At 46.1% G+C, this 12,407-nt stretch overlaps 1 protein-coding gene across 2 annotated transcripts; it reads left to right on the forward strand.

The window, feature by feature from the left end:
• Positions 1-1,831: 1,831 nt before the first annotated feature.
• On the forward strand, positions 1,832-10,255 carry Pla2g1b (phospholipase A2 group IB). 2 transcript variants are annotated; one of them, XM_076922535.1, is made up of 4 exons: positions 1,832-1,907; positions 6,797-6,953; positions 7,866-7,993; positions 10,015-10,255. In XM_076922535.1, exons 1-4 carry the CDS (start codon positions 1,874-1,876, stop codon positions 10,131-10,133), a joined length of 438 nt encoding a protein of 145 aa, XP_076778650.1. In that variant the 5' UTR covers positions 1,832-1,873; the 3' UTR covers positions 10,134-10,255. The 2 variants fall into 2 exon arrangements, with proteins under 2 accessions (XP_076778650.1, XP_076778649.1); XM_076922534.1 differs by having other exon boundaries at positions 6,794-6,953; positions 10,015-10,254.
• The last annotated feature ends 2,152 nt before the right edge of the window (positions 10,256-12,407 follow it).

The raw sequence follows: 12,407 nt of genomic DNA on the forward strand, positions 1-12,407 counted from the left end.
TCTTTTACCATCTGTTGTAACGCTAAGTGTGAGCCCCCAAGACCTGGAGTCTGCGCATAGCCCCTGTGACCCTGCCTCAACTTATTTCTGATTGGTAAATAAAGATGCCGGCGGCCAATAGTTGGGCAGAAGAGACAGGTGAGGGTTTAGGTTTTAGACTTAAGGTCAGAGAAGAATGTGAGGAGAGGAGGAAGCAGAAGCTATCCTGGGTCAGGAAAAAAGAAAAAACGTCATCACCAGGCAGTGGTGGCGCAAACCTTTAATCCCAGCACTTGGGAGGCAGAGGCAGGTGGATTACTGAGTTCGAGGCCAGCCTGGTCTACAGAGTGAGTTCCAGGACAGCCCGGGCTACACAGAGAAACTCTGTCTCGAAAAAACAAAAAAAGAAAAAATAAAAAAAAAAAAAAAAGAAAGAAAGAAAAGAAAAAGAAAAAACGTCATCACGTGGGCTGGCCAATTGGAGCTAAGAGCAGCCCAGATGAAGCATAGTAAGTAATAACTCGGGGTTATTGATAGGAAATTAGATTTTAATAATACAGAGGGTAGGCAGCTGCCCAGCACCTGTGCTGCTTGGGGCTTATTGTAAATATAAAGGTTGTGTGTGTCTGAGAGTGTAAATGGCCTAAGGTGGCATAGAAACCTCGGGCCGAGAGTTTTGTTTTGTTTTGGGTTTTTTTGAGACAGGCTTTCTCTGTGTAGTCCTGGCTGTCCTGGAACTCACTCTGTAGACCAGGCTGTCCTCGAACTCAGAACTCAGAAATCCGCCTGCCTCTGCCTCCCAAGTGCTGGGATCAAAGGCGTGCGCCACCACTGGCCGAGATTTAAAGTAATTTCTACAACAGGCTTTTCTTTCTTTTTTCTTTTTTCTTTTTTTTTTTTTTTTTTTTTTTTGTTTTTTTTTTTGTTTTGTTTTTTGTTTTTTGTTTTTTGTTTTTTGTTTTTTGAGACAGGGTTTCTCTGTGTAGCCCTGGCTGTCCTGGAACTCACTCTGTAGACCAGGCTGGCCTCAAACTCAGAAATCCACCTGCCTCTGCCTCCCAAGTGCTGGGATCAAAGGCGTGCGCCACCACTGGCCGAGATTTAAAGTAATTTCTACAACAGGCTTTTCTTCCAGAGGTCTTGAGTTCAGTTCCAAGCAACCACATGGTGGCTCATGACTGTCTGTAATGGAATCCGATGCCCTCTTCTGGCATTCGGGTGTACATGCAGACAGAGCACTCGTACATAAATGAATAAAATTTTTAAAAATATATTATTTTTAAAAATCTAAAAAAGAAGTTCATGGTTATCCTCGGCTACACAACAAGTTTGAGGCCAGACTGGGCTAGAGACCTTGTCTCAAAAAAAAAAAAAAAAAAAAAAAAGTAGCCGGGCGGTGGTGGCGAACACCTTTAATCCTAGCACTTGGGAGGCAGAGGCAGACAGATTTCTGAGTTCGAGGCCAGCCTGGTCTACAGAGTGAGTTCCAGGACAGCCAGGACTACACAGAGAAACCCTGTCTCGAAAAACCAAAATAATAATAATAATAATAATAATAATAATAATAATAATAATGAGTTCAAAGCTTTTCTCAGATACCCCATGAATTCCAGGACTGCCTGAGACTTGTCATTATGGAGCGGGATTGGGGGATGGGGAGTAATAAAAGATTCCAAGATCTGAAAACCATCCCCTTGGGGAGGAAGTGCCAGGCACAGATCTGTGACATTATTTTCAGTCATCTCTTACAGGCAAATCCTTCTAGGGATTTGTTGTTCCCTGATAGACCCAAGGCCAGCCCAGAATGGCTAAGAGCAAAGCAAACAGCCTTATCTTGCCAGCGTGGGGCCCCGACTATAAAGAGGGAAATCGCTGAGCCCTCCACTAACCCAAGATGAAGCTCCTTCTGCTGGCTGCTCTGCTCACAGGTAGGACCCTCCGTCGCCTTCCTCCGAGTACCTACTTCATAGTCTCCCCTTCTCCAATGCCTCCTTCCCGCTGCTCATGCTGGAATTGTTTGGGGTTCCCATTGGGGTTGGGGTCCCCTCCTCACTCCAGTGTTTAAGGCATTTGTTAGCTTCTAGGTCTGAACTTAGATGACCCCTTCGAAAAATCTCCCCTATTTGCCTACCCAAGCAAAGAAAGCCCCCTTCTGCCTCTGACGACTCACTCTGGCACCACTTTCCTCGGCCTTGCCAGTGTCCTAGCAACGTGTTCTTTCTTTTTCTTTTCTTTCTTTCTTTTTTTTTTTTTTTAAAAAAATTAGCTGGGCAGTGGTGGCACACACCTTTAATCCCAGCACTTGGGAGGCAGAGGCAGGCGGATTTCTGAGTTCGAGGCCAGCCTGGTCTACTGAGTGAGTTCCAGGACAGCCAAGGCTATACAGAGAAACCCTGTCTCGAAAAACCAAAAAAAAAAAAAAAAAAAAAAAAAAAATAGTACGTGCTTTTAATCCCAGCACTCAGAGGCAGGAGGATCTCTGTAAATTCAAGGCCAGCCCTGTCTACAAAGTGAGTTCCAGGACAGTCAGGGCTACACAGAGAAACCTGGTCTCAAAAATATGTATATTTTAAAATTTTGTGTGTATGAGAATTTTGCCTGCACGTATGATATAAACTCTGTGAACAGTGTCTGCAGAGGCCAGAAGGGGTCCGATCCTGTAGAACTGGAGTCCTAAAGAGTTGTGAGTGGCTTGACATACAGGTGCTGGAACCAGACCTGAATCCCACACACGAATAGCAAGTGAGCATGACTTCTGAGCCATCTCTTCAGCCACCCTCTCCCTCATTATCATCGCCATCCATATTAATTATTAGTATGTTATGGGCATGACCTTGCTATGTAACCCGAGATGTCCTCCTCTCTGTAGGATAGCCCAGACTTGAGACCGTCCTCTCTCAGCCTCCAAAGTGTTAGGATTCCATCCATGCCTCGTGCCTGCCTTGAGTCTGAAATTCTCTCTTTCTTTCTTTCTTTCTTTCTTTCTTTCTTTCTTTCTTTCTTTCTCTCTCTCTTTTAAAGATTTACTTATTTATTTTATGTATATGAGTACACTGTATCTGTTGTCAGACAACTAGAAGAGGGCATTGGACCCCATTACAGATGGTTGTGAGCCGACATTGCTAGGAATTGAACTCAGGACCTCTGTAAGAGCAGCCCACTGAGCTACCTCTCCAGCCCCCAAGTCTGCAGTTCTTATCTTGTTGATTCATTTACATTTTCGGGCACCATTGACACGCAGGCATTACATTCCGGCTCCATGAACATAAACAGACATTTTTGGCATTGTGCACTGAGTCAAATATATTTGGCATGTAAGCCATGCATATTCATCCAATGATGATTGACACCTGCAAGGAGTCAGGTTGTAGACTGAGCCTCAGAGATGAAAGAGCCGTGAAGCACATGTGTGTGCACACACACGCACACACTGTGCATTACTTATGACCGTGAAACTAGCTTCTGCAAAGCATATGTCTAGGTGTGTCACAGAGGGATACAGCCCCTATTGACTACCACCACAGGGGTCGCTCACAGTGTGAGGCAAGCCAGCTGCTCGCTCCCTCTCTTTGTCCCTGGGTTTTCCCCTCAAATGCTTAGCCAGAATGAGCCCCAAAAAATGGAGAAAAAGAAGAGTAAACTGGGCAGGGTGGTACACGCCCTTGATCCCCATGCTCAGGAGGCTGAGGCAGGGGGATTTCTAGTTTGATGCCAGCCTTGTTTACATAGCAAGACCCCGTTGTGGTGCTCACGCCCATAATTCTAGCTCTCAGGAGGCTGAGGCAGGAGGATTGTCATGAATTCAAGGCCAGCCTATTCTACAATGTCAGAACCTGTCCCAGAAAGAATGAAAGAAGGAGGTCAAGCATGGTGGTGCAGGCCTTTAATCCCAGCACTAGGGAAACAGAGGCAGGCTAATCCCTGTAAGTTCAAGACCAGCCTGGTCTACATAGTAAGTTCATGCCTGCCAACTCACTACCTAGTGAGACCTTGTCTCAGAAAGATAAAAAAGAACAAAAGAAAGATTAAAAGGTGGAACCGGACATCGTGTGAGATGATAAGGCAGTGCTGGTGACTGAGGAGACAGGACCCCCAAAGTCCCTTGTTCTCTGTGTTCTTTATGAAGCAGGACTCGATGCAAGCGGGTGAAGGGCTCTACTCCCCGAGCTTGCTCTGCCAAGCCTGTGCTTGCTTTGGGGAAGCACAGTCATGGGACAGGTGTGCTCACTCATTCAACAGAATTTTATGGAGCATCAACTATGTACCAGACACATACTTCCCTCACCAAGTTTATTCATAGTTTATCTATATTCTGCTCATCACATACACACACACACATGCATACAAACACACACAGATATACAAACACATCACACATACTACATACACACAAACATACAAACACAGATATGCCACACACATGCATACAAACACACACATACAAACACACACAAACACATACAAATGCACATACACCACACACACACCACATACACACAAACACAGATATACCACATACACCACATACACAAGCACACACACAAACATATACAAATACACACACAAACACATACCACACACACAAGCACATACACACAAACATATACAATGCACACACATATACATGACACACCACACACATAGACACACATACCACACACAAGCACACACACACAGACATACACAACACAGCACACACAGACACATACATACCACACACAAATACATATAACACACAGGAAGATCTCTAGGGCTTGCCATTCAGTCACCATAGCCAATCGGCAAGCTCCCAGCTCACTGAGAGACTCGGTGTCAAACATAAGAGAGTGGATTAAGATTCCAGATGTTGCAGGGCGGTGGTGGTGCACGCCTCTAATCCCAGCACTTGGGAGGCAGAGGCAGGCGGATTTCTGAGTTCGAGGCCAGCCTGGTCTACAGAGTGAGTTCCAGGACAGCCAGGGCTACACAGAGAAACCCTGTCTCGAAAAACCAAAAAAAAAAAAAAAAAAAAAAAAAAAAAAAAAAAAAAAAAGATGTTGAACTCTGCCCTCCACCTACACATGCACACACACACATATATGAATCCAAACACAAACGGAAGTACTATGAAGCAAAAGAACATGCGAGAGGCCACAGCAGAGGCACTGCTTGGGTGTGTGGCCCGGAAGGTCCTCTTTAATGGAGAAGCATTGGGGCCAAGCTCTCTCTAGCCATTTAGGAGGTCGAGGCAGGAGGATTGAGAATTTAAGACCAGCTTGGTCTATATAGACAGACTTAAAAAGAAGGAGGAGGAGGAAAAGGAAGAAGAAGAGTAAGAAGAAGAGGAGGAGGAGGAAAAGAAAAAGATTAAATAAATAGTAACAATTCAGTATTTAGTCCAGGAACTCTCGGAGAGTGGCTCAGAAGAGGTGAGCTTGCAGTACTTCTGGCCACTTGTCCATTGGTGACCTGGGCAGGAGTGGAAGCAGAGAGAAAGAAGAGATGAAGTGGAGTCCAGACCTTTGGGAAGGAGAAGCTTCAGGCTGAGGTTCAGGACCAACACTGGGACTGAGGGAAATCCAGGGCATCCGTGTATTTATGAACACAGTCCTGAAGGGCACAGTGAGACGAACTCAGAATTGGCCCACACTGACCCAGTCTCCGCATGGACCTGCTCACCTACTGATCACCTTCTTGTTGGCAATTCGTGGGCGTGGGAGGCCCTGAGCACCACACCTTCTGATCATCCTTGCCTCCTCCACCATGAGAAACATGTAGCCCAGGCTAGCCTCATGCTCACCATTCAGTGCTACAGAGGGAAGGAAGCCAGGAGTTTGTGCATACCTGGCAGCAGGCACAATACCAATGGAATCCAGTCCCCAGCCCTTGTCTTGCTTGATTGAAACAGGGTCTCACATAACCTGAGAAAGCCTTGAACTTGCCTTGTAAGGAGATAACCTTGAACTTCTGATCCTCTTACCTCAGCCTCCAGAATGCTGGGATTACAGTGTGTGTACCACCATACCTGGCTTCTCCTTCATTCTAATGCCCTTCAAGAATCCCACAGTAGGCTGAATCCTGACATTCTTAACTACTCCTCAGCTGATGAACAGTATGTTATGTCAATATGCTGACATCACAGAGGATGATCTGACGATTAAACTTGTATATTAGCTGCGTGCGCCCATGCCACAGACTCCTTCTAAATCTGCCAGTGTAAAACGGTAAGCATGGGTGTGTTGGCTTCTTCTGGGGCTCAGGGTTCCTGCTAGGGCCATGAAGAAGCCGAGTGCTGGCCAGGGCTAGGGTTTCACCAAAGTTTGAACAGGGGTAGAACTGCTTTCTGCTGTTGGCCAGAGCAGAGCACAGTTCTCCCCTCTTCCAGAGACCACGGGGCAGCTCACGGTATGGTGGCTGTCCTCCCTGACAGTAAGAAGGCAAGCAAAGCAAAAGGCAATCTTTATATAACTTGATGTCGGAGGGGTATCCCAGCCCAGTTCAGTGGTGTTCATTTATTTATAATCCTACCACTCGGGGAGGTTGAGGCAGGAGAGTTGCTACGGAGCCCGAGGCTAGCCTGAGTAACAAGGCAACTCCCTGTCTCAAAAAAAGGTAGACACCTTCTTGCTCAGATCTGACGACTTAGCTCCAAGACCTACATAATGAAAGGAGACAACCAACTCCCTAGAGCAATCCTGATGAGGCGCTCGCACCTATTCATGTTAGTAGGCTCCTGGGAACTGATGCAGCAGCTGATAGAAAGATAACAGACAGGCATCAGACTCCCAGGTAAAGCGATGAGGGATGGATTTGAATGTGCTATATACTCTTGCAGCAGGCGCTACTGCACACAGCATCAGCCCTCGGGCTGTGTGGCAGTTCCGCAATATGATCAAGTGCACCATCCCCGGGAGCGATCCCCTGAGGGAGTACAACAATTACGGCTGCTTCTGTGGCTTGGGCGGCTCAGGCACCCCAGTGGACGACTTAGACAGGTGAGTGGTCCACCGGTTGGGAGACTGGAGTGTGGGCACCGGGGTGGGGCCAGAGAACAAGCCAATCACGTCGGATAAGCAGGGAGGGGAGACATGCACAGTCACTGAGCATCGTGTATTTTCATTTTGTTTAGTTATTCATTATTTACTTTTGCTTGTTTGTTTCCAATCAGGGTTTCTCTGTGTAGCCCTAGCTGTCTTGAAACTCTCTCTGGCTATGAACTCAGATATCCTCCAGCTTCCGCTTCCTGAGTGCTGGAATTAAAGGCGTGCATCACAACGCCCAGCATATGTTTTTACCTCTTGTCATGTAAAAAAATCGGTCCAAGAGGACCCCCTGTATCTAGTGGTCCCAGAAAGTGGAAAGTGTGAATGTAAAGTGTGCGATGCTGCCATCTAGCGGCAGAGCCGGGTACTGCCAACCATCTACGTGTCAACCTTGGCTTTAAAAAGTCATGGCAACTTCAGAACTTAAAATTTCACTGTATTCCTGCAGCTTAAAAAAATATAATATATATAATATATAATATATAATGTATAATGTATAATGTATAATGTATAATGTATAATGTATAATGTATAATGTATAATGTATAATGTATAATGTATAATATATAATATATTGAGACAGAGTCTTGATATATACTACTGGCTGATCTCAGACTCAGAGATCCACCTATCTCTGCCTTCCAAGTCCTGGGATCGAATAAAGGCGAGCGCCACCATACCTGGCAAAAGTTGTTCTCAATAAATATATGCTAATAGAGATCACAGATTCTCGAGTCATTCTCGAGCCATTGCTTCTGGAACATTGTGTTCAAGTTAGCCTCGCGTGTTTGAGAAAGACTGCAAGTGAGAACCGACCTCCAGCGGGTCCGTATCCCTCCTTCAGCTGTTCCGTCCTCTCTCCAGGTGCTGCCAGACTCATGACCACTGCTACACTCAGGCCAAGAAGCTGCAAAGCTGTAAATTCCTCGTAGATAACCCCTACACCAACACGTACTCATTCAAGTGCACCGGGAATGTGATCACCTGCAGTGGTAAGGTTACCTTCTGGGACGTCTGGACTCTGCCTGGCCTTTCGCAGGTTTGGAAGGGGGAGAGAACAGGGACTGTCACCGTTTAGTGCGCCAACATTTAAAAAAATGTTTCTGTATTTATGGGAGGCATGCCTATGACACAACACACCTGTGGGGGTCTGAGGACAACTTTCAGGAGTCAGTTCTCTCCTTCGACCATGTGTCCTGGGGATGGGACCCAGGCTCAGACTTAGCACCAAGCCCCTTTATTCCCTGAGCCAGTTTGTCTACCCAAAGTGTCTCCCTTTAACTACTATGTTATCCTGATTCTGTATTTGCTAAACACGTGGAAGCTGTACCATTGCTTACAGGCCAAACACTGAACAAAACATCTATTCAGGGGAAGATTTACCATTCCCATTTGGTGAGGATTCAGAGGGCTGGGAGTATAACTCAGTTATAGATGCTTGTCTAGCATCCACAGAGCCCTGAGCTCCGTCTCCGGAACCCATAAATTGACATGGTGGTGCATACCTGTAATCCCAGCAAGTAGAGGGAGGATTGCATTAAATTATAATTATGTAAGTGGTAGTTGATGTAACAATTGATATTATAAATGAATTCGGGAAATTAATACAGCGGCAGGTTTTCTTAAACCTAGCTAGTTCCCCAATTATGACATGGAGACTAGGATTTATTTGTGATTTAAAAGCATAATAACTAGACATTAAAATTCTATTCTAACCCTCTGGTCTAACCTTGCTACCTCCCAGCCAAACTCCCCAATCCTTGTACTTAGGGCCTTCCATGCTCCATGTTGAAGTCTCAAGCCATCTCCTTCCTCCTGCCCAAATCCCCCTGCCTCTCTGAATCCTTTCTCCTCCCACAAGTCCCTCTCTGTTCTCTCTGTTGCCTAGTTATTGGCTTCTCCAGCTTTTATTGACAAGTCAGAGACTAAATGGTGACCCTTGTTTACACAAACTTGAGACGGGATTCTTTTTTTTTAAGATTTATTTATTTATCTGATGTATATAAGTAGCTGTCTTCAGAAGAGGGCTTCAGATTTGATGTACAAGTATCTGGAGGGCCTTAAGATCTCATGGTTATGAGCCACCATGTGGTTGCTGGGAATTGAACTCAGGACCTCTGGAAGAGCAGTCAGTGCTCTTAACCACTGAGCTATCACTCCAGCCCCCTGAAACAGGAGACTCTCAATATAAGCCTTGCAGTACCGGCTCCAGATTGATGGTGAGATAGAGAGACCAGCATTTGAATACTACTATGAGGGTCATCTTTGCACAATTCACAAAAACATTATTACAGCCACATATTTGTACTTTTCTGATTTTTAGGTTTATATGCGCATGCTTGTTTATTTTTCTTTTCTGTTTATAATTTTTCCTCTTTTTGTTGGTTTTGTTTGTTTGTTTGTTTGTTTTTTGAGACAGGGTTTTTCTATGTAGCCCTGGCTGTTCTGGAACTTGCTCTGTAGACCAGGCTGGCCTCAAACTCAGAGATCTACCCACCTCTGCCTCCCAAGTCCTGGAACTAAAGGTATGCGCCACCACACCTGGCAATGTTTATCTTAAGTTGGCATCCCGGCGTCTTCTTCAATCACTCTTTGTCATATCTTTAGTGACCGGACCTCTCAATAAACATGGCACTCACCTGTAGCTAGCCTAACTGACCAGCAAGTATTGGCGATCTGGGCTCTTCACTTACTGATAGAGTTACAGGTGCCCCAACCATACCTGGCTCTTGTGTGGTAGCCAGTTTACCCACTGAGCCCCACACAAGAAGTAAATTTTTATTTTAATTTGGCAACACCAACGTACTTTTTTTTTTTAGTTTTTCGAGACAGGGTTTCTCTGTGTAGCCCTGGCTGTCCTGGAACTCACTCTGTAGTTTTGTTGTTGTTGTTTGTTTGTTTGTCTCTCAACCCTACGTCTGCAACCCATGGGACAGCCAGCCACCCGCTTCTTTCCGTTCGGTCATGTGGGGTCATGGGCTCCACTCGATTCTCTGTTCTTGTTTCTCTCCAGACAAAAACAACGAGTGCGAGGCGTTCATCTGCAACTGTGACCGCCAGGCTGCCATCTGCTTCTCGAAGGCCCCCTACAACAAAGAACACAAAAACCTTGACACCAAGAAATTCTGTTAGGCTGTCCCCTCCCTTCCCTTCCCGCCTACGCCGTCCCCGCCTACGCCGTCCCCGCCCACCTTGCTGTCTTCACACCGCGCCCTGTAATAAAGTACCTGCTGAAAGAGCCTGGGTTTGGTGACTGTAGTCTCTGTCCACCGAGCATAGCTAGATAGCTAGATCCTCAGAGGAAAGCAGTCTATCTAGCCTTGGAAGCTGAAGATGAATGAGAACAAGTTTCCAGGAATCAAGCACCTTGTAGATAGAGTGAGCAATTATCCCGGTGATGGTAGCACACGCCTTTCAACCCGCCACACAGGAGGTAGAGGCAGGAAGGCCTCTGTTGAGTTTGAGACCAGCCTGGGCTACAGACTTGAGTTCCAGGGATAACCATCTATCTTGGAACAAGATGGTAGGATGGGGGTGGCCTCTGGAAGTGGGTTCGATTCCCAATATTGAATAAAATTGGGATGGGCGCACGCTTATAGACCCAGCACTCAGAAGGCGGGGACAGGGGGATCAGAAGCTTCCGGCCGTCCGCAGTTACATAGTGAATTAGAAGCCAGTCTGAGATACACGCGGTCATCTAGAACTTTTATATCATGCAATCCTATGATCCTGTGCGCACAGCCAGGTTAATCTCTGGTTCCCTAGTCAACAGGTTTCGGAGTCAGATGTCTGATTGGCTGGTGTGAGGTCACGTGGTTCCTGATCTCTCATTTTCCCTTAGTTACCCACCCCTTCCTTCCCAAAGATCAGATCCCGGCGCCCGCAGGTGCTGCTACAGCCGCCTGCGCAGGCGCAGTGACCGGCAGTAGCTTGTAATGGCTGTCCAGAATCTGGCTGGAAGGGTAATGGAAACTGAGCATGAACCCCTACATGGTTTTTATCCTGGTAAGAGGTGAGGAATGGAGGAAGGAGGTGCTGTAGCGTCAGGGTGCTGCATGAGAGATGGTTGAACGCACAGGCAAAGGCGAGAGGGCATTGGGCCAGCAGACATTGTTCGCCAGCCACTATATGGGTGCTGAGAATTGAACCCAGATCCTCTGGAAGAGCGGAAAGTGTTCGTAACTCCTGAGCCAGCTTAACATACACTAGGGAAAGGAAAACCCTCTCTAAAGGACTGCCTCTATCGTATTGGCCTGTAGGAATATCTCTTGGGCATTTTCTTGATAGATGAAGGAGGGCCCAGCCACTGTGGGCGGTGTTATCCCTAGGTAGGCGGTCTTGGGCTGTGTAAGAAAGTATTCCTCCGGAGGCTGGAGAGATGGCTCAGTGGTTAAGAGCACAGGGTGTTTTTCCAGAGGTCCTGAGTTTGATTCCCAGTAACCACATGGTGGCTCACAACCAACTGTAATGGGATCTGATGCCCTCTTCTGGCAGGCAGGTGTACATACAGATTGAGCACTGATAGAAAGTTAATCTAAAAAAAGAAAAAGAAAAAAGAAAAAAAGAAAGTATTCCTCCTTGGCTTCTGCTTCAAGCTCCTCTCCCGGCATCCCTTAGTGGTGGGTAGTAATCTATAAGGTAAAATAAATCCTTTCTCCCCAAGTTGCTTTTGGCCATGGTGTTTACCACAGCAACAGAACGCAAACTAGGACCATGTTTCAAGATTCTTGCTTTTCAGGGGTTTGTTTTGTTTCGTTTATGATGCCATCAATGAAACTTACCGCTCCACACACCTGCCCTCAAGTAATATCTTTCAAAAGAAATAATAGTATCTGTTATTATATATATATATATATATATGATATATGATATATGATATATGATATATGATATATAAATTATATAGCATGGACTTGTAGGGGCTGGGATGTGAGGAGATGGGTCATAAAATGCTTCCTAAATGTGTTGTAAATGTTGAATATTTTCCTAAGGGGAGGGGTCTTCAGTTTGTTTTGACTCTTTAATGTTTGTATTTGGTGCTGTTGTTGGTTTGCTTTGCTTTGCTTTGCTGAGGCAGGGTCTCTCTGTATAGCCCTGGCTGTCCTGGAACTCACTCTGTAGACCAGGCTGGCCTCGAACTCAGAAATCCGCCTGCCTCTGCCTCCCAAGTGCTGGGATTAAAGGCGTGCGCCACCACCACCTGGCTGTGACTTGTTTTTAACTAAACTATATAAAAAGGAAATGAAGGGTCTGGAGAGATGGCTCAGGGGCTGAGGGCATTCATTAGCTGCTCTCCCAGAGGTCCTGAGTTCAATTCCCAGCACCACATGACAGCTCGCCATCTACAATGGGATCTGATACTCTCTTCTGGTCTTCACATGTACATACAGACAAAGTACCCATATA

This window comes from Arvicanthis niloticus, chromosome 24, assembly GCF_011762505.2.
Source record: "Arvicanthis niloticus isolate mArvNil1 chromosome 24, mArvNil1.pat.X, whole genome shotgun sequence".
NCBI classification, from domain to species: domain Eukaryota; kingdom Metazoa; phylum Chordata; class Mammalia; order Rodentia; family Muridae; genus Arvicanthis; species Arvicanthis niloticus.